The sequence below is a fragment of the Onychostruthus taczanowskii genome, unplaced genomic scaffold (assembly GCF_017590055.1).
Source record: "Onychostruthus taczanowskii isolate IOZ18803 unplaced genomic scaffold, ASM1759005v1 scaffold10, whole genome shotgun sequence".
NCBI classification, from domain to species: domain Eukaryota; kingdom Metazoa; phylum Chordata; class Aves; order Passeriformes; family Passeridae; genus Onychostruthus; species Onychostruthus taczanowskii.
The window spans coordinates 14,164,170-14,186,770 of NW_024496526.1; the positions used below are offsets into that span (position 1 = coordinate 14,164,170).

A 22,601-nucleotide genomic window follows, 5' to 3' on the forward strand; every position below is an offset into this window, starting at 1 on the left:
CCTAATTGCTTCTGCTTGCACTACAAGGACAAATGGTAATTCTCTGTTATGCTTTTTGAGCTGTAGACACTGCTTTCATTGAAAATTGGGCTCAAACTGCCAGGCTCAATTTCCAGAGTTCAGAGAGTGGCTGTTCTCTTGGTCATGCAGCTTTTCAGTGACTTCTCATCCAGTTTGGTTTCAACTCATGTTCTAATTGAAGTTTTCTTGAGCTAAGAAGAAACCAAGAATGGCCTTGGGGAGTGTTACCAAAATATGTAGAACTGTGATCTTGTTCTCAAATACATGGAAAGAGATGACTTTTTATTTTATGATGTCAGCTATTTCACTGATATAATTTCTGCAGCTGATGCTGGTCAGAAGTAACATGGTTTTCACCCCATTAGAAGAAAAGTGCATTTTGTGCAAGAAAATTGCCTTGCAGCACCATTTCTTTTAATGCAAAGAAGTCTTCTAAACAGATAATTTTAAAAATTAGTGTCAAACTTCATAATTTCCAAGTAATTTAGTCATCATTCAGACCATAGGGGTATTTTGGTGCTTTTTTTAGATTTTTTTAGTAAGGTTGCCAAAAAACTCCTCCTAATTAGTACCAGTTGTAATTGGGTTCACGGGTAGATGGTCTGCCGTGTTAATTTTAAACCCCAGGGAACCAGACACCTGGGTTACTCTGCAAGTAGAGATACTGTTGTGGTGTATGGGAAGTAGGGAAAGAATCTGGGATGTAGGGAAAGGGTGTCTACACCATCAGGTTCCCAGGAATCGTCCTTCTCTCCAAACCCCAAGGGGCCTTGCTGCGTGTGTGCCACAGGAGCTGTCAGGACAGTTGTGTTTTGGGCAGTGAAACCAAAACCAGCTCTCAGCTAAGCTCTGCCCTTCTTTTCCTGCCCATGCACCCTCTTGTGGTTTGCGTCCTCTGGGCCATTTGTGGCCATCCTCTGGGAATTCTGTCCCCCAGGAGTGACCTCTTGTGGAAGAGCCTGGGCTGGAGTTGCTATTGATTGTCGGAGGGGATCAATTCCCTTCCTGCTCCCCCTCTCCAGGATGGAAACAAACAGCTCTGCAGTAGGAAGAGTGCCCTTTGGCTACCGTATCAATCTGAGGGCTGCTCTTGTCAAAATGCACAATCACAAGCTTGATAATGCAATCCATTCCCAAAGCACTATATTTCCAACCTGTTCTCCATCATTTCCTTATGGCGTCACATTTACTCAGTTCATCACATTCTTATTAATATTTTAGGTTTCCTTGAAAGTGATGGAATTCTATTTTTATTACAAAAGCAACAAGAATAAATATTAATTGTTGTCAGTTATTTCCTTATGTAGTGGGAACAGTAATCTGTTCCTCAGCTTTAGGTTGCCAAAGCAAAATAATGAAATATTTTAGACATTAAAAAAAAAATCTGTGATATTAGATAAATGCAATTTGATCTCCTTGTTTGCCACATAAAAGCTGGAACTGCCTGAATTGATAAGATTGAATTGCATTATTTTTATTGTTTCTACTCACATATTTTTTTCTTATCTTCAAGAGCACTTTACTTGAAACCCAGTGGTTAGTCATGCAGCCTGGAAAATCTCCTCCATGTTTGAATTCTAGCTGGAGGTGCCACAACTCCACCATTAAAAATTTAAAAAAAAAACCAACAAAAAGTGTGTGAAAAGGAACATCTTGGTGAGTTGTGGCAGCATTATTGCTATTCATGGTCATTCCAGTGTCTCATTAAGAGTAGTCGGAGACCCCAGGCGTCATTGTGCCAGACACAATGTGATACCAAAGTAAGACAATTCCAACTCTCAGCCCCAATAAGGACAAGTTGCAACAGGTGGAAAAAAGTGGACAAAGGCAGGGGGTGGAAGGAAAATTGACAGCAAAGCCGACATGTCATGCATATTAAACAGCAGGCCTGGGATTCCTTTCCGCTCCCCGTAAGGATCAGGGTCTTAGCCCCAGCACCCTGGCCACCAGCCAACTCAAATAATGACACTTGCCTTACCTAAATTCCTCTTGGACTCTCAACAGGGAGTGATAGGTCTTTTAGTCTGAAAGGATGATGGTTTGCCCCTTGGGATGCCACAGCCTTTGCACACTTTCCTAGGGAATGGCCTTGTGGCAGTGTCTGGGAATGTAACTCCTAGCATCTTTTAAATAAAGGGAAAAAAAACCCCAAAAACTCTGGATCTTAATTTCAATTTGTCTTCATAGGTATTTGCTACAAAGTCATCTGGGCATTGAATTCTGCTTTAGTTTCTTAAAAGTCAGTTAAATTCAGAAGCTTATAGTCCTTAGGATTGAAACATGGACCATGTGCTTTAAAATTGCCAAAAATTGCCTTTTTTTTTTTTAATTCACTTTTCTTCAGACTGCCGAATTCTGAAACTTGAGCATAGTATGTATTTATCCCTAAGTAATTACTAAATCACTAAAGCATTACTAAAGGAATCCTTTGTGAAAGCAGTTTGGTAGATAACTAAGTCTGTACAATGAGTGAGGGAGAAAACCAGCAGCAGAAACCCACTTTGGTCATTTAATGGACATGGTGGAAGTAATGGGGAATTTGTAGAGCTTGAAAACTTCCTGGCTCCACATGCTCCACTTGGTCCTTCTCTGGCTAAATCTTCCTCCAAGGACTTGTTTGAGGGTTTAAATTTTGTCCCTGCACAGGACTGGGAATTTCTGTGGCAAAGACCTCCTGTCTGAGGCTGTTGTTTCTATGAGGGAGGAAAGGATAGGCACCAGGGAACAAACACATGGATTTGCATGGTTTTGGCTGTGTAATAACAGAAGGGAAAAAAAAAAAAAAGAAGTCAGAAATTTATTTCTTGAAAACATCATTTTACGTCCTAGAAGAAGGCACCCTAATTACAGGCAGTGCTGAGAGGAGCCTGTGGGAGTTTTCTGTTTTCCTCTCTAACACGTGAAGGGAGTGGAAGGTTGGGAGACCATATCTTGGGATGTAGAGAGAGGTTCTACTGGCCCAGCCAAGCTTATCGAGGGCTGGATTCTGTGGTAGCTTATGTAGTCCTTCATCCACACAGGATCATCTCTTTGAAAAGGGGGTTCATTAACAGATTGCCCAGGGCACTGGTGGAGTCACCATCCCTGGAAGTGACCCAAAAAGGTGTGGATATGGCCCTTGAGGACATGGTTTGGTGGTGAACATGATGGTAGCACTGGGCTGACAGTTGGACTCGATGATCTTAGAGGTCTTTTCCAACCTTCATGATTCTAATTAGAGCCACAGAAGTTGGAAATGACTCAATTTCTTTGTTATTTCTGATGAGGTCTGAATTCTTTCCCCTTCCTGGCCCATTTATTTCAGTTAAATGTGTATTTCAAAGCCAAATGATGTTATTTAGGGACTATTATTATATTACAATGTTAGCGTTATGTATAGGTCAGTTTTATTACTTTTAATAAAGCCAAGAAACATAAAGCAATAATGTATATTAGTGCAGCATTACCAATGGCAACAATTAAAACAGAAAGCAAAATGAAAACTAGCTGCAAATATGCAGTTTCCTACTGGAATGTTAATTTTGTCACTCTGCATCTTGTATGTTTGTGGCATTTATTTTTATTGCATCAACAGGAATGCACTCAGCTTCAGGCACTAAAAAAAAAGCAGGAAAAGAAAATGCAACATGCTGGGTTTGCAGAGTGGAATCACTCATCTGGACTGCAGGGACTAAACATCTTTTTACATATTTGTAGTCTTATGTTTCTCTGCTGCATTAAGTATAGGTATGCTCTCTTCCTAAAGCTTAGGAAAATACTGATTCAGCAAGAAAGAAGTAATAATATTGGCATGTGGGAAACAAAACATGCCAAATTGAGAAACAAATTGTGTCACTTCTACTGATAATAGAAGATTATGTTGCACTCAAAATCACAACTGGCTGTGACTAGTCCTAAAAAAAATTACATTTTTTTTCCTGAATTTGAATATCCTGTTTCCATCAATTACAATATAATGTTTCCTTAATTCTTTGTTTTATTTCTACTTCACTCTCCAAAATCCTTCCAGAGTTTACTATTTGGGCTGAAAAAGCATATTTTTAAATTGGGCATATCCAACTTCCATATAAACATTTGGCAGGGAAACCCATGCATGTTCACTTAATTCATTTTTATTGAACCAAGTCCAGATTTTTAGCCAGGATAAAGTTATATATTAATCATATCTGAGCAGGATCATTAAATTTTCCTTTACCTACTAGAACAGCAGGGTCATTATAGAACCATGAGAACTTAGCTCACTTATTAATCTTTACAATTACATAAAAGTGATCATTTTTATAGTATTTAAGAGGAGCTCTAACCCATTATGTGAAGAGTATGTGGGAATATTAGGATATAATATAATGTATTATTATAGATGTGACCTGTGACTCATTGGTCTGCTCACTGACACACAACTCCCTGGAAAAGTTATCTGTTTGAGCTTGGATAATCTTTAATTGTTTCACACTCCTCATGCTCATTGTGGGGCATACTAGTAAATAGAGAGCTAGTCACTGAGTTATTAATTACCTCATTATTACTTAATTATCACCATTGCATACTTCATTTTTATGGGGAATTATATCATAAAAGAAGGTATTTTATGCTGCCCACCACAGTTAAGTATGAATGACAGCGATAGCTAATGTAGGATTGAGTTAGTTAAAGAAAATCAATCAGAAATCCTCGCTATAGATTACTATCCTGTTTCTTCTGCCTTTTCCAGCTAGCACTTCTCATCCTTGACTTTGAAACCCAACAGTTTAAACTCAGTTCTTGTTTCAGTGGACTAATCCCCTTTCATAAATCATGTTCAAGTGCTGAAATAATTTGCACATCGTTTAAAGAGTATTTGCTTTGAAACATTCACCTCAAGCCCTTTTGTATATCCTTTCTCTCTAAAGATTTGTAGTATTTGTTTTGTTCTCTGAGGTATAAAAGACCTGGGTAAACTTTATTCCTGTTGTTTCAAGATTAGTGAAACAAAATGCATGTTTATTCAACTGGGACTGAAAGGAGCTTTAGTAAAGACGATCATACATATGACCCAGGGGAATGTTATAATACAAAATGTCTGTCTTAAAATCTCTTCAGGTTTGTTCAAAACACTATTGAAGGACTTAAGTTTAAAGAAAGAAAAGGAAAAGGTTACAAATCCATATTTCTTTTTTTGTTCCAAAGAAGAGAGAGACACCATGTATTTTTCTTAACAAAATAAACTCCTGCATGTGCACTCTAGATGAGTTTGATATGGAGGCAAGTAGAGACTGGGTATCATGATTGCTTTAACTCTTTTCTTACTGAACCACAGATATTAACACAGCCCTTAAGACAACTAGGAAAATTGCAGGTTTTTTTTTCTTTTTTTTTCAGACACACACTTGCTTCAGAAAAAGCAATCACAAAGATTTTAGGCATTATTGGAGCCAAGCAGTTGGGTTTTTTTCCATGCACTAAAAGTGAGGTGGACTCCTGCAGTGAGGAATCTACTCTGACTCGGCCACTTCCAAGCCTAACTACCCAACATGTCTTCCACTGCTTTGGTCTTGTAGTTCCATAACCAGTAGATCTTCCCTTACACTAAGTAGCAAAACTAAGGTTTGATGTAGATTGTACAAAATGACACAATTTTTGTAGTTGAAAGCAGACAGCTACCTCTGCTCGACCTTCCATCACCATGTGTCAGTAGATCTCCAGTTTTTGCATCTCCATAACTTTTCCTCCACAGGGAAGGAATAAGAGGCTGACAACAGATAACACCTAAATAGATGGAGGCGTTCTCACCGCAACAGGGAATATTTTAGACTGCAGTCTTTGGAGGGAGGTCAGAACTAGAGCAAGTGAGCAGGACTTGCTGAACTTTGTTATTCAGGAAGAGACAGTCCAGTCCATCACTCCTTTCAGCATAATTTTGAGCCTTTCATGGTATTTATTGAAATAAGTTGGAATAGCCTACTGGAACGTTGTAGCAAGAAAAATGATTCTTACGCTATACTGTATGCTGAGGTTTCCCTATTATTTCTAACTAATCTAGATGCAATCCTCAAGGTATTTTGGGAGGAATGTGACAGAAATAAGGAGGTTTTTAGGTTATAAAAGTCTAAATTAAGCTGAGTTAGAGAGACTGTACGTCAGGCTCTAGACAGGAATACCTACTTTCCAGACTCACCTTTTTCCCTGCGGTGAAATCACTTCTATATTTGGACCTTCTATCTAGAAGGATCTATTTAACTTAAATTGTGACAGCCAATCCCAAATATTTAAACACCAACTCAATGGTACTCTCTCCTGGACAGGGCATATTAATGGAATTAAAAATGACTGTGTTTTGGAGGGTCTCCTCTTTGCTCCACCAGCTGCCTGCTGACGAGCCGGGTAAACAGATCCTGCCTCTGAAAGCCGACGGGTGGAACGTCACTGAAGGGTTAAACGCTGTATTGTTTCTCAATTAAGTAAAAGGTTCCAACTAGCTGGCTTTAAATATTGATGCTGAAGAGAGAGCTATGACATACGAGCAGCTCCCCTCACCACCGAGGATATTTGGCTCCATTTAATTAATTCCATTGGCCATTGTCTTAAGTGCGCCCAGGATTCACCCAAGAGGAATTCACTTGCGTTGCTGTTATTGAAAAGTGTAACACAGCATTATCTGCCTCAGACAGACTTTTTGTAGCATTGAATCAATTCCCCAGCTCTTGAAAACAACTACCTCATTTGATTCCTTTCATAATTAATGAAATTCAGTAGTAATGCTTTTGCCCCTCAGCTCAGGCTGGAAAAATGTTCCAAAACTTCAGTTTTCAAGCTGAAAGCACTCTAATTTTCAGCCTAAATGGACTTGTGGTGCAATTGTGTTCTTGTGGCAACATTTAGCCTGCTCCTCCTTCTCAGCAGTTCTGCCTCAGGTGTACCACCCCCTGCTTGGGCTGATAACTAGGCCAGCCAAGATTTTGTAGTCTTTCCTACGACAGGGGGCTGCTTTTCTTTTTCTGATCATATCAAATAACTCTTTTCCGAATTTCTGTCCCTTTCTGTCAATGTTTCTTGCACAAATATTCAAGTTTAGGTCTTCCTACAGACTTGGAAAGCATAATTCAGTCTCATATGTAGAAATGGTTCACAGCGTAGGGATTATATTTATCTCTTTCATTGCCACTTTTTTAGACATTAAAAGTAAACAACCAGGACAGGTAGATTTTGCTGTCCTTTAATCTCTTGCATCCAGTTCATGCATTATGAAAACTAAGGAGCAAACCTGCCTTAAGCCTTTTCATATCATATAAAATATGTTCCTACATGTGATAGCAGAGTTTGTAATTAATTTTTAAGGTGTTCAGTTTAAACAAACTAACCTTATAAAACTGAGCAACTCTTCGCAAATGACACATTTAAAATACACAAAATTAAAACATTTAAAAATACTCCAGTGCTAATACATTTGAAAAAAACCAAAAAAACCTTTAGAGACAAAAAAGGATTATAATGGAATTATCCTGAAATTCATTTTGTACAGTACACAGAAATAATTTTAAAAGCATACAGGTATGCTTCTCCCTACTAGAGAAATCTTTACATTTGGTATATTTTGCAATCACATAGTGACAGTACATTTTATAGTCACTTTTGCTGAGGACGGTTTTTCTTCAGTCCAAGGACTCGGGGCCCGAGGGAAGGTGTCCAGATGTGGGCAGGGCAGAATAGGAGGGCAGCCAGATGCACATGGGATCATTTGCAATTTAGCAGAATTTGGGGCACAAACTTATAAATCAGGGAAAGAGCCTTTGTCTTGCTGGGTATCTATAATAAAAGACTTAATTCAAGGTGCAGGAGCTCCTGCTTTGATCCACATCACTTCATGTTCACTCTCTTTAGGACAGGCTGGCTGTGACCTATTCAGAAAAGACCTTTTAGTTTTTTATTTATTTTTCTCAGGAGTCAACTGGCTCCTGAACAGCACAGATTTTCCCTTGAGAGTTGATGCTGGAAGGACCAGAAAGGTGACTAAAAATTCAGTAGTGCAGGTGATGACTTCAAGATCACTTTTGGCTGTCTTCTGTCCAAGCCATAGATAACTCACTTAAGCCAAACTCTTTGTCTCATTTCCATGGTTTCCTAGAAGTTCAGAAGTTCCTGCAAAGATAATCTTTGTATATATATCTATTTGTGTGAAAACACATGTAATAACCTATTCCTTTCTATTTAAAATTAAAGATGATTATTTTAGGCTGTTGTAATACTTCTACCTTCCATTCTTCTTTTGAAAGTATTTCAGTTGATGTGTTTAAATGAAAATCAAAAGATAGCACTAAAAATTAATGAATAAATAATGAAAACACTGTAACACCTGGATTATTATACTATGTTATCTGAAGATCACTCAATATGATGGATCAAGGGTAGAACTGATATTAAGGCACAATTACAAGCAGTGGAATACTTGATTTATTGTTTTAACTTTGCTCTTAATGCAAACCACACAGTCATTTTTGAACTTACATTTGATGTCTGGTTTAAAGTATCTTTTGTTTTGGCATTTGATGGTTTGAATTTGGGGTTCAATTTTTTTCTATTTTCACAGGTAGCTGGAGGGATGGTGGCAGAATAAAAGGTGAGGGAGAGGCTTAAGGAAACAGGATGATTGAAACATGGGGATAGGGAAAGAAAGGATCCTGAAACACCATAGTTTGCTGCATCTTTTGTCTGAATTTGGTTTCTTTTGGGGTACTCTAGCAGATATTGCCTGCTGAGTCAAAACAGTGGCAGGCAGGGCAGAGCAGCAGTCTCATATTTTCTAATAGATTTAAAAATTGTTTGTGTTTGGAGAATGTGAGAATGGAGAGGATCCATTAGAATTATACTTTCTGTTACCAATAGCCCACAAGGAGAATGCTGTTTGAAAGCAAGTTTTTTAACTGGTGAGTTGTAACCCAGAAAGCTAAGTTAGCAGAACTCACCTTTTCCAAACAATTGTTTATTCGGAATTCATTTGTAGCTGTCCCTACTCAAGTTACAGGTCATTCACAGTAATAAAGCTTTCTAATTCTGTGACAGAATATTCATAATGTCTTTAAAATACTCAGCTGGATAATGGTCCCGAGGATCTGGACAGCAAGACTTCAAAAGGCAGAGTCCTCTGATCTCCAGTTGCCTTATTCTCTCTAAGCTTGGAAGGTTTCAGCTATCAAGTTTTATTGGTTGATAGTCTAATTGCATTTGTATTATCTTTCCCCTTAATATTATTTTCTTTTCTCTGTATTGGATTTCATCCAAATATTGCTGTGACCATGAAGCAGTTTTCTGAAATGTTTTGCTTTCGCTTTGATGCTTAACTGCTTTACACGTGAGTGCTGCAATAAGGTGCAGGTTTCTGATAATGGTTTTCCTTCTGTGAGGAAAAGTTTCCACAACCTCCTGTACTTTGCTTATATTTGATACGGCCCTTCAGTTTGAGGCTTTTTGTGGACAAGATAAGGTTTGGTTAAACATCTGAACTTTTGAATGTTTATCTGAACTGGATTCGACCCCTAAATTTGTCCATCATTAGTTATTTTGCTTTTCTTTTTTGAGGCTAAATTATGCTATTAAATATGTTCTAAAGTAGGTTAAGCCCCTGCACAGTTTGTCAGCTGGAACATTAATTTTAAAGCTAAAACAGTCTTCTATTGGCTCTTTTTAACATTTTGTCTGAATTTTGACCATGGCTGGTCAAACAGAGTCAGTGCACCCATGAAAACCCCACAAGTAGCTGATTGAAGTGTCTCAGAGTTGTTGCGATGGCTGGCCTGATTTTATTTTAGGAAAATAGCCTGATAATTAGCAACTATTTGCCTGCTCAAGCAGCTTGTTGCAGTGCAGCTGTTCTGGAGACTAGACAAAGTACTAAATGTCACCACATGCCCAGCAGTATCTCTGGTGGTGACCCTCTCTGAGCCCCTGCACAAGGGCCAGGCAGACTTGGGGTCCCAGCCACAAAATACATGGCTAAATAAACCAGCAGCTCCTTTCTGGACTTCCCTTTTCCTCCTGTAATTCCTCTTGTCGTAGTCCAGCAGGAGGATGACCCACAGCACATCTCACAAGGCACCTTCTCCACTCTGTAAGGTAGCCTTACCAAAAAAAAGCTGTAGCCTCACAAAAAAAACCCCCATAGCCTGCTTTTGGTCCTCTTTTTGGGTTTGTTTATTTTATTCAGATCCTAAATCACCTTTAGGGAAGCTTTTCCAGTGTCCTCACATGGACACTACCTGAGCAAAGAGTTGCAACTCCTCAAAAATCTGAAGATCACTTGTGTTTCAGCAAATGGAAATAATTTCTGTTTAAAAATAAAATTTACTTGATGGCATGAGAGGGGCTGTCTAAGGTTTATATTAATGTGAACACAGCTATTGGAGATTCTTAGCAGAATTTTCACTTGAGGTAAGAAGTAAAAGGAGTTCTGAAATCTGATGACGTGCTCCTCCAAATGAGCTCATGGGTGATCTTTTGTTGTTGTTCTTACTCTAATGATATAATTGAGGTAGGGATAATTTGATAAGGTATAGTTGACAGAGTACAGCAAATGGATTTCAGATCTCTGGCTAGATATTTTTTGATTACTTTAAAGATAATGGGTGTGCCTTTCTCCTTCATAAACTACCACATCTACATTCACTGGAAAGTACTGAACTTGCTGTTTAAAAGAGAAAAATGTGCTGGAACTTGTGGTTTGAAACAGCAAATATAGAGCTGAATGTCACTACTGTTTCTCATTGGAAATAAACAGTTTTAGCATGTTGGTTTCATAACTGAGGCACTGTGAATTAATTCTGTCCTTTATTGTATAAGAAACACTAGAAGTTCATTGTGGGTCAAAAAATATAGGGTTATGAGTATAATCAGAGACTGAGTACAATGGGAATATAATTGAATATTAAAATAATTTACTTCTAAAATTTAGAAGAATGAAGCATAATTGATAAAAGTTTCAAGAAAAAGGAAATTCTTTGGTAGGATATTCTTTCTGGAAGGGTCCCAAAACACTGGATCTGAATTAGAGGCTCAACACGGTATCCAAGCACATGTCAAAATTTCAATATATGAAACATTTGTATAATTCTTAACAAGGCTGATATAAATATAAGACTCCCTTGCTCTCTGCAGATAATTAATTTGCTTGCAAATGCATAAAACAGAATTATATGTAGGTTTTTGAGGCAAAATTTCCACATGGTTGCTATCACCCAGCCCCCCAAAAGGGTTTTCTACTGATGTAAATCTGTCCAGTGCTCCTGGTAGAATATGGGATAGGATATAATTTTCTTGTCCTTTTGCCTGAGCTTTTTAGTGGAAGTGATGACTATTCATAATATTTGCAAAAGGTTGAAAAGGTTTTTTTTTCAGATTAACTTAGGAGGCAAGTTTAAAGACTTGAAAGTTATTTGCATATATTTCACAACAGAAGAAAGCAAACAGAGCTCCATATTCTATAAGCCCCTGAATGCATTATTTATTGTAAATTACTTGTTCAACTTAATCTGGAAATAGTCTACAGTATCTTGATCTGTCTTCCTCAACCTCCAATTGCATAGGATTTCTTTTTTGTTTTGGGAAGTCTTCTTAAATAACATTTTATACAATATATGTCAGCTTCAAAAGTCATTAACTCAAATACTGCAGTTCTTTTTCTCAGTAACTGTCATGTTTTATGAGTGGGATAAGACTGTGTGGCTGCAAACTCTGATTCTCTCAGTTAGGTAAGGGCGAGGACCACTCTCCAATTCTTATGTGTTAAACCATCCATCGAGTATTCTCCTGGGAATATTTTTGCAAAGAGGCTGTGTCAAGAGTCCTAATCCCTGAGATGAGCTTGGGCAGACCAGTTTCCCCTTCCCAAGTACACTGTGCTCTCTCTTAAACCCTAAATACTCTGACTTTTGTGTGCTGTAGCAGATTTCATCCAAGTCCCACATGTTTTACATTAGATGAACATAAACTGGTCATACTGTATGAATAAAATTAATTCATTGATTTCTGGCATTGTGGTTTTTATATTTGAGTTAAGTTTGTATAGCAGTGTTTCTAATATTGTGACAATACAAAAAGAAATTGTGGAAAGAAAGGCTTGGCAAGTCCTGGGTGATCTAGTCCAGTCTCTCCTGCCACAAGGTACAGCGTTCTGTGTCCTTATACATAAATTTATTAAGCTGCGTCTTAAATTCTTTTAGTTTTATTTGCCACCACTTCTTTAAAAGGGTGGTTTAGAACTTCATATTATGGCCAGTTTATACTCATCTATTCTCATGCCAACATTGTTCTTCAGTTAAAACAGCTCTTCTCCCTCCCTGCTGTCCTCTTCTCCTCTCCTGCTCCTTTTCCCACCCCCACCAGCAAATTCATAGAGAACAATCCCAGCTCTTCCCAGCCATTTTCCAGCTGGCCAAACATGCCAAGCTCCCTGACTCCTTCCAAAATCTCAGCAGCCTCTTTCTCCTGGTCCTTCTCACTGCTGCTGCCTGCACCTTTTCTGCGAGGAATTTCCACCTCACATAGGTGTCCATGGTTATACACTCATGAGAGAGGTTTATTTTTTATTAATTAAAATTAAATATTTTGAATTTGTTGGTTGGGTACTGAAATAGGTTTCCCAGGACTATGGTTGAGTCATGATCCCTGGAAATGCTGAAAAAATGTGTAGATGTGGCACTTGAGGGCATGGGTTGGTGGTGGGCTTGGAAGTGCTGAGGAAGAGTTGGGCTTGGTGGTCTTAGAGGTCTTTTCCAACCTTCATGACTCCATGATTCCATAATTCCAATCCTTCTCTAACCATGCTGTGGATAGTTCTAATCTGGTTATTCCAGTTTCCTGTCTCAAAGTCACCAAGTTTTTGCCTGATATCCCAAATTCTTGTCTCAACTGATGATGCTTCCAGCCTTGAGTCAACAAGCAATTTTTTGATTGTTTCTACTTTTCCTGCTGAAGTCTTTAATGAAAACTCAAAGACCAGTTCCAAGAATATTTCAGGACTTCCACTGGTAACTTCCCTGCAATACAGTAGTTCTTTCAACAAAGCTCATTTTAATACCTTATTTAGTCACTTCACAGTTATTGTTTTAGTTCTCTACATCTTCTCTAGTTTAACTAATCATTTCCTATTTGGCGTCATATCAAATGCACAACTGAAATCCAGATAGATTTGGCCTATTACAATTTCATTTTCTAAAAAGCATTATTTATTTTATTAGAGAAAGGTATCTGGTATGATCTGTGTTTATAAATCCAGTATATACTCAGAAATATTGCTTACATTTCTAAACATTTATGGTGGAAATACCACTAAGAAAAGCTGTGTGGGGAGTGGCATTTTTATTTTACAATGTAAATGTGTAGTGATGTTTAACACACTATTAATTTTTTTCCATTTATTATTAGAGGGGGACAATTTTTTTTTTTATTTTATAAGCATAAGAGCATGATGCAAAATATGAATTATACAGCCATTTTATTGAATCTTTACTGCTAATGCACGCAAATTTCACAAAGTGTAATGACACAACTGAGCACTTAAGTTGTTAGGCTGTCATATTACAGAAAAATTATTTCTGCTATATAATCACTGTTTTCTTTTTCCTATTGTTTATTTCTGAGTTTACTTCATAAACATCTGTAAATGCAGATATACTTGATGTGGCAAATATCTATTATTGCACCATAAACCTGAATGACTTCAGGTCCTTTGGTGCCAAATCAAACAAAATCTTCTGAGCCTCTCCTGGAAGGTGATACCCATTCTGATGCTGCACATTTTGAGTCTATGCTCTGTAGTTATAAAATCTGTAATTTTGAAGCTTATAAGGACAATGATCAGAGGCAATGCCCAATTCCTGATTTTTTTTCCCCCCTCATTTGTTTTTCTAATGCCTTTAAGCTGACTGTGTACCTGTCTCTCATTCTACTAAAAAAAAAAAAAAAAAAAAAAGGTGTGTATAATTCTGAGACATGCCCAGGGATTTCACTAAGGGATAAAAAGGGATGACTGGCAAAAGTCCTTAACTCAATAAAGAAGGTGAGGAGAATTCTTTGTCCTTAGAGAGCAGATTTTATTGGCTGCATCTCAGAGCATCACAAAGAAAAGGAAGCAAGAAGGACTTGGGTTTGTCACTTTCAAAACTCTGGTGCTGGTTTTCAACTGTCTATTTTTACAGGCAATGATGCATGCTGCTCCTTCCTTAAAGGACTAACAGTAGTTTCACATCTGCTGCAGGCCAAAAAAAATTGATGAAATGGATTGATGAGTGGAATTCTCAATTGCAGTGGTATCTAATAAAACTTGAAGTCATGAGTCAATATATTAAATTACAATGTATTTTAGAATATAAGCATAATCATACACCTCTGCGTATTAAGATATGCTTCTTCAGAAATATAAGACACTCAGCAATTAAACATCCCCATTACTTGAAATTCATTAATTAACTAATTCATTCCTTCCAATTAATATTTTCACACATATGTGGTAGCACTGCTGTTAGACTGGCACTTTCTTTCTCCAAAGTCTTAGAGACCTATTCCTGCCTCCCTCTTTTGCCATCTCAGCTTTGTTTCAGTCCTGCAAGGTGTTGCTCAGGACTCTGGTTATGAGTCTGTAAAGGAATTTAGAAAATTATTATTTTAAGACACCATACATGAGAGTTAAGCACAAAGATCTGTTCATATGTATTTTAAGAAAGTTGCAGCTAGGATTTTGATCAGTATATTCTGTATTTTGAATGGTCAAGCCTGTCATTTTTAGTATTCCTCGGGAAATAATTACTTTAACTCCATTTATGGGTGTTATCATTATACTACAACTCATCTGTTTCTAAGAACTTCACCAAATTATAATGCCTTTGAAGAGTACTAAAAAGTATGGATGGCCAGATTAATTGTTGGGGTTTTTTTCCTGGAGATCAAGGCTAATGGAAGAGAAGGTAGGAATGCAAAAGTATTTAAATCTCTTAACCCTTTATCCATTCCCACTGCTGCTCTTCATTCTGCTCTTCCCATCCAAATGAATTACATACGGTAATTTTGGGTGTTATAATAAACAGATAGGCATCATAATAATGTATTTCAGTTAGGAAGAGGTACTTGAAAGAAATTGGTTTTGCAATACACATGATGTGAGACAATCAATAGTGCTTTAGTCTGACAAGCACTGTCAATATCCATTGTCACAGTTCAGAAAGTCATTAATGGATAGTTCTTCAAAAACCAATGCTTTCAACACGTTGGAAGTGTTCAGATACACTGTACCTGGCAGGAATTAATCATAGGTAAACCCTTGAGATTATGTACAAATGCAGAGTAAATTAAGAGTGAAATAAAAGTCATTGGAAGGAATTTGAGATTGTGTTCTAGGGAGTTACAAAGTCTTGCCAATAAAATATGGAGTTTAAGACACATTAAAAAATTTTACACTCTGAATCATCCAGGCTTTGCTCAGAACATCACACCCAGGAAAAAAAACTTCTGCTAGAAATACCTTGTCTAGGTGCATGATTAAATTCACAGGAAGTAATCTCATAAACATTTTTATCCTGGCCCTGAAGAGTTCAGGGCATTGCCTACCTCTGTGAGAGGTCACCACACCAAATTCTTGGAGCAAGGCTTTTGTAGCTTCACCCTGCAATTTGTTGGTCAATGATTAAACTACAGTAAATTTATTCTCATTGCATCAATTTATTCTCATTGCATGGTTACAATCCAGGACGTTGAACGTCAAAAAGTAATTATTCATCTGTACATCTCAAAACTTTCTTTGTTTTGTGTGGAACTGTGTCACTGGGAGGTGTTGCACACATTCTTGCTTTCCATACTTCAGTTATTTATATGTTGTTATTAAGGCTAGATTTGAATAAGGATTCAGACAATTTTTGCAAGCCAGAAAAGTACAGGTCAGTGTTTGATCATTGCTTTTTGGTGGTTTGTTTTTTTTTTTGTGGGGGGTGAGGGTTTTTTTTTGGTTTTTGTTTGTTTGTTTGTTTGTTTGTTTCCTGAGCATTTAGCCTGTACTTATCCCTTCTAATTCAGCCAATGTTATTACAGTGCTATCCAATGATAAGGGCCAAAGATGTGTTCTTAATTTTAGTCCTAAAAATGTGTGTATTTTTTGTACCCAACCTGAATGGCACTCCCCTATTGTGATTAGCTAATTTGACTTCATATGTCTTGAGAATTGAGGAAAAGATCTTGCCATTATTTCATTTGTCCTTTCATACCTTTCCAACCTGTGGAATAAAGGAGGTCTAATAAAGTATCAAAAGTATTCAGAAATGCTTTTCTAGATCTAAGGATTCAACTTAGTACTAGCCAAACATGAAAATCAGACAATATTCAGCTTACAGTTTTGCTGGTGAGGTGTCCTTGCACACACTTGCACGAGCAGAAAAAAAATATTATTATTTTATAATTCAGTCCTTAAGAATCTTATTTTTGCTTTTGTGTGGAACTGACTTTTCCTTTTTTATGTTGTTTGATATTTGCCAGCTCTCTTCCATGTAGGATACTTCTGGCCAAATCCAGAACCTGAAATTTAAAAAGGAAGCTGTTAAAAAACTTATTTATTGTGCTTTTTGAGTTTCATAAATATTGCAGTTTTTTGGTTTTTTGTTTTTTGGTTTTTTTATTATTTGGTACAGCACAGCCATTTTAATGTGGGGATATCACGAGAAGTATTGTTTGGCAAGAGAAGGAATATTTCTAAGTGAGATCCCAACATGAATATTTTTGCCTAATCTTGGTTTTGGAACATGCTATCTAATCCCTTAAGTTTTTGGGGGTTTTTTTCTGTTTGTTTTGTTTTTTGTTTTATTTTTTTGTTTTGTTTTGTTTAGTTTTGTTTTTTCCTGGTGACTCTCACATGTATTTAATAGAATAAAATAGGAAATCCGTCAACTGTTGTTTTCAACTTTGTGCCATACAGCAAAATGTGGTACATACAAAGATATCCATGACAATAATTATTCCAATCTCTAGATGTAGTTTTAACACCATAATTGCTGTTTCAGGTATAAAACTTCGAGCTGAGTTAATTGTCTTTCTAAAGAGAGGGATGTTCACCCTGCTGTCCCACCCTTCACAAGACAACCACATGTACTTCACTTGGAACACCTTAAATAGTTAAAGTGGGCATAAAACACTTCAGAGCCCTCAGAATGGGAAAAGTGGCAGGCAAATGGTGGACTTAACGTTTATTTTCACTGCTGCATCATTTACATCACTTGAGGCAGCTTCAGGATAAAGCCAACCTAGTTGTGAATTGCTATGGACAGAGTGACACTGAGCAACAAAAGAGACCCCAAACTAAATACAACTCACTTCACTGTTTCAAAGTACCACTAAGATACAGAATTAGAAACATCCATTTGTTGTTCTTTTTATAGCACAGCCAAGTGACTTGGAATTTTAGCTTGTCCCTGCCAAGGATTGCTCAATTTTGAGCAAAAAGTCCTCTGCTATAATGTTAAAAAAGCACCAACCATCAATTGAATGCTAATCTTTATGTTCTATGATACATCTCTCCAGGAATGCTACCATTAAAAAATGTGAATTTCAGTTTTCATAAGTGATGGATTATTGTACCAAGCCATGTATTTTCCAGTAAAGTGTCCTTTTATTTTTCCTGTGTGATTACTAGTTTGTGGAAGTATGTGTGGGGTCATTTTAGTGCTGTGGGAAAATGGAACACTCTTCTGTTAAAATCAGTAGTGAAATCAGAAGCAAACTATGCTCTGATCATTGTAGGCATGTGTTTAAATATTGCTTTCCTTAATTGGCTATGTTCTATTTACTTAAAATGAACAATTTGGCAAGTTTTTCTCCCTTGACAACAGCAAAGCATAAACCATTTTATAAGTTTGGCTGTTAAAATCAGATTTGTAATGTAAACCACAATATTCCAGGGTTGTTGCTGTTGCTTAACCAGTTATTTTAGCTTGCCATTGTTTTATAATTGTGCACCTTTAAATGTTCTGGTTCTGTTTAAAATGAATACAAAATGCCTTGATAAAAAAAAAAAAAAGACTGATAATAATGACCATACTTTTAATTTTGCTCTCTCTCTTTGCTTGGATCCTCTCTCTGGAGATTGCTGCATTATAGGGGAGGTCCAGTCTGCATGGGGAGAGAAGGGAGCATGTCTGCAACTCCAGCTAAATTATCTCTTTAGAGATTCTGTCAAAGGGACAATGGACCAGGCTCCTACCAATGCACCTTGTGGAGAATATTGTATTTTGGTGGATTGATTGAGTTGATTAATTGGTTAATTTTTTTTAAGAGACGTTGGAAGGCTGTTCTTTCCTTAGAAAGAGGAAGTCACGCTTCTCTGAGCTGGAGGCCTTTGCCAAGGGAGGCTGTGCCACTCTGGCTGCCCCATTAAACTAGTCAGAAATGGGCACAGTGACAGAGCTCAGGACACTGAACAAGTTATTCTAGGGTGGCAAGTCTCAGGTGATTTGTTAAAAATCTTTAAAAACCAGCTTTTTCAGGAAAAACTCTAGGAAAGGTCTTCCCATGGCATCTCTGCTGCTTCTGGAACAGGCTGAACTTCTCCTTACTATTTTGATAGCCATCACAGTGCCCTGTAAGCACCTCAGCAGAGAAAAAGTTAAATTTATGCCTTTGAAACCTCCTCCAGGGGATTTTCTGCAGCTGGATTCTATGTCTTTTTGACACAGAGCAGGAATAAATTGCACTCGAATTGTTTCTCAGTTTGGTAAATGCTTAAATATAATAAAATATAATCATTAGGACGGGAATACTTTTCTTTCCATAAATTAATGCGTCTTGCACACATTTCGTGGCACACAGCCATGTTTTCTATAACTGCATTAAATATATATATAACGCTTAATCCATCTTGGCAAGAGAATCCAGTCCTTCTCCAGTGGTGTGACCATCTATCCTCTCTCATTGCTAGGAGTGCACAGCTAATAGCGCGTAGCGCACTCGGAGCCCGGAGTCGGAGCTGAAAAATCACCCATGTGAAACTTGTGGGATTTGTGAACACTTCATGAGCAAACTGGTGGCCATCCAAATACTTACGGGCAATAAATAACCGAGCCCTGCGCGTAACCGGCAGAGTGAACTCATCATGTTTATTCACAAAAGTATTAATCAGATGGTTTGTAGTGTCCAGCCAGCCACGCTGCTGACCTACCGCATGGCCAGGGTGGTTATGGCCATGCTTTTCTCGGGATATCTCAGAAGCCTACTGTTAAATTAGAAATATAATTTCACTAAAAATTTCTCTCTTGGTTCCCTTCAGTTTTCAGGCTGAACTACAGTGCCTCTGACACAAATGACAGAAACCGAATTAAAAGCAGATTAAAGAAGTTCATCTCCCGAAGACCCTCCTTGAAAACATTGCAAGAAAAGGGACTTATTAAAGGTGTGTTCAGTATTCTATTCCTCTTTTTGGTGTAACAATTAAAAAATCACAAAAGAATATTTGACTCAGTACATTGGACAAGCACTTCTTAAATACGGTTTTGTTGCTGTGTCCCATAACACACTGGTGAACTATAAAGAAAAAAGAATCAATGTATGGTTTCATCTACCTCTGTGATATCTGACTGCTCCTCCAGTTTTTCTGCTTTGGTGTGCAAGTGGTAGAAGCCCCTCCATTTAACACCATGAACAATGCAAATCAAGATGCTGCGCAACTCCATGCTTTTTAAGAAAAGATTATCAATATAGTTTTATGTTTTAGAACCCAAAATAGGACCCTCAGATGCTGTGCTGACTAATTTGTTGAAGGACTTTCTGCTGTCTTCTCTCATTATTTTTCTAACTCAGCAACAAAATCCATTTTTAAAAAATTTGAAATACATGTCAGCAAATAAGAAATGCTTTGAATCTATGGGGTTTTTTTCCTATTCCAATTTCTTGCTAAGCTGGTCAGCCATCACTTTCACATATTCTTAAAAAATTGTTTCTTTGATAAAACGTGTTTGTTAGTTTATCCAAGAAGTGTTTCACTGAGAAGCTGGTAGTTAACTTGAAGGCAGTAGCATTCTGACCACTAACATCCAAGTGAAGCTGTGTTTTTAAATATTGTCTGGAATAATGCTTGAAAAATTTACGCACTCCCAAATTATTATGTGTGAAACCCACAACTGCACATGCAAATTGACTAGAAAGAGGCATTTTGCCAGCCACCCCTGTCAATCTCTGGAGTGTGAGCTTTCCAGTGGTGTGTCAAAAATGGCAAGGGGTGTTCCTAGTGTGTATTAAACTTGTCTGTCCTGAGCCAAGAGATTGACCCCAGCCAGAATAAGCTAAAGCAGCTACAAGAGTTCAACACCAGCTGGGCCCATGTCTAGAGAGAAGAAGATTTGATGAATTAAGTTCTTATGTTTTAGATACGTGCAGAGATGCTCAGTGCAGCGTTGTTTACTGTAAGGAAATCTTCATTATATGAAGCCACAATGTGCCTCAGTTCTGGGGTTCCGCTTCCAGCTGACACAGAAACTTTTAAAAAATGTCATTTATGTGTCAATATGTGTGTGTGTGAGGTGTGCACACCTGCACACCAAGCTTTCAGGATCTGTTCTTACATGTTTATAGTAACTGATTTCAATACTTGGAGGGTTTTGCCTTTTTGAAGTACTTTGCAAGTTGGGGGTGGGATTAGAATGCATCATGTTAGCTTGTTTCAGTTATTACAGTAAAAGAGGAGCAATTTATAGTCTTTTAATTTCTGGATTTAAGAGTTAGGTTTTTTTAGTTTAATGAAGCGTGGCTGATGAATCTTCTGCAGTGTTTCATAGGGATCAGATGTGATCCCTGCTAACAAATCCAGATTCATTAGCATAACTCAAATCCACCCTCTAATACATCTCTCTAGGAAAGCCAGATGAATTTGGGTTTGGCTAGAGTTGCATCAAACTCTTGATTCATAAACATAACTTTGTTCTGCCTGGGATACTTTTCCATGGATAACAGAGGTGTTGTTCATTGGCACAGTAACTCAGAATCTGGCCCTGGCATAGTTTTATTACCAAACTAATGTTGCCATGAAGAAAACATGTTAGTTATCTACCATGAAGTTCATTAGGATTAGGCTTTGGCCATGCAAATGAAGGAGGATTCGTTAGCACAGCTTAATTCCAATCTACGGTAAGTCTATGTGAAATGCTCATTTGATAAGGTTCTTTCATTGTCTTCAACACAGTTTATCCCCTTAATCTGTTAAAATGTTATGAAAATGCAGTTCAGTGCTTATGCAGAGACCACTTTTAAATGTTAATTTTTAGTCTTGTATTGGAATATTTTTAAATTTCAAAATGCAACCACCCAGATTACCAATGAAAAGCTTGCCAAATTTTTGTATTATAAGATGCATAATTTATTTTTCTAAAGGTGACTTAAATGGTTGCAGAAACCCCTCAGAACTATTTATTTGCCTGATCCTTAAGGGAAAAAAATGTTAACCAATTTTTACAAGAAAAAATTCCTCCAGCTCTCAGAACATGCCTACGACCTTTTATTCCATAGGGAAATACTTCTGTCAGAATTGTAAATCCCTTAAAATAGGGGCTTGTAATAAAAGTGTGTATAAAGCATTGCAGGACATCTTGGTACCAAATTCCTGACAAAGAGCTGTTCTGTGTGCTGGTGAAGAATTGATATAAATATCTGTGAAGCGTGTGGTGTTAATTACTCCAATGCAGTGGCACTGTAGGTGCTGTGAAAACCTTCACTTTTCATCAAGTGCTATTCATATTTGCCAGGGGCACTATAAAGCTCTCAAATGTATATTGATTTTTTACATTGTATGTCACACTGGAACCAAAACTCCAATAAATTTAACACGTAAATTATAGTCATGAGTAAATACATTTTAAGGTGGTAAGTTCACTTAAACATAGTCCTGTGCTCAGTGAGTCACTGATGCATGCACACTTGGCCAGAAGACTCCACACATTTCTCCACATTAACCAAATTTGGGAATACAGGCTTCAAAATTAAATAGCAGTTTGATCTCCTGGGGTACTTTGTTCTGCCAACACTATTATCAGGAAATCTAGAAATTATGTGATTGTCATTTAACTCTTACCCAAACTTTGCCTGTGTAGAGAGTAGCAGATATCCATGTAAAAAGTAAAGTAGGGAGTTAAATGAAAATAGTAAGGAGGATAACACTCAGAGCAGGGAATGTAGAAGACTGATGGTTAAACGTTAGCTACATGTTGATCTGAAAATGAAGATGCACCGACACTTTGCATGACAAAAAGTTATTTTTGTCATCATTGTCCCATTTGCTTTCTAGTCCTGTGCAGAAAAGAAGCCAGAATGGGAACAGCACGTTGGCTCCATTCGTTGCAATGGGCTGGTGACTGGGGCTCTTCATGCTCCAGCCAGAGCTCTAATGAAGATCATCTGTCCTTGTTCCATCTCACTCATGCTTACACAAAATATCCTTGGAGTCAAAGCTTTTTGAAGCATTTCTGAGGTGATGTGCAAATGCAGGGACATTGTGGAATGTGTTTGTGTCTCTAAGCACGCTTCTGTTCTTAGATATACGTGCACACAACCTAGAAATAGTAAATAAGAGGCATGTCCCATGTCTGCCATTT

The 22,601-nt window shown here is 37.5% G+C and overlaps 1 protein-coding gene across 1 annotated transcript in view; it reads left to right on the forward strand.

Annotated features, from left to right (window-relative positions):
* The window catches only part of ARHGAP15 (Rho GTPase activating protein 15), a 320,376-nt gene that overhangs the window by 167,061 nt on the left and 130,714 nt on the right, over positions 1 to 22,601 (forward strand). The window contains exon 9 of the mRNA XM_041406369.1: positions 19,289 to 19,411. Within this exon, the coding sequence (XP_041262303.1) occupies positions 19,289 to 19,411 (123 nt within the window). The remainder of the gene's footprint in view (positions 1 to 19,288; positions 19,412 to 22,601) is intronic.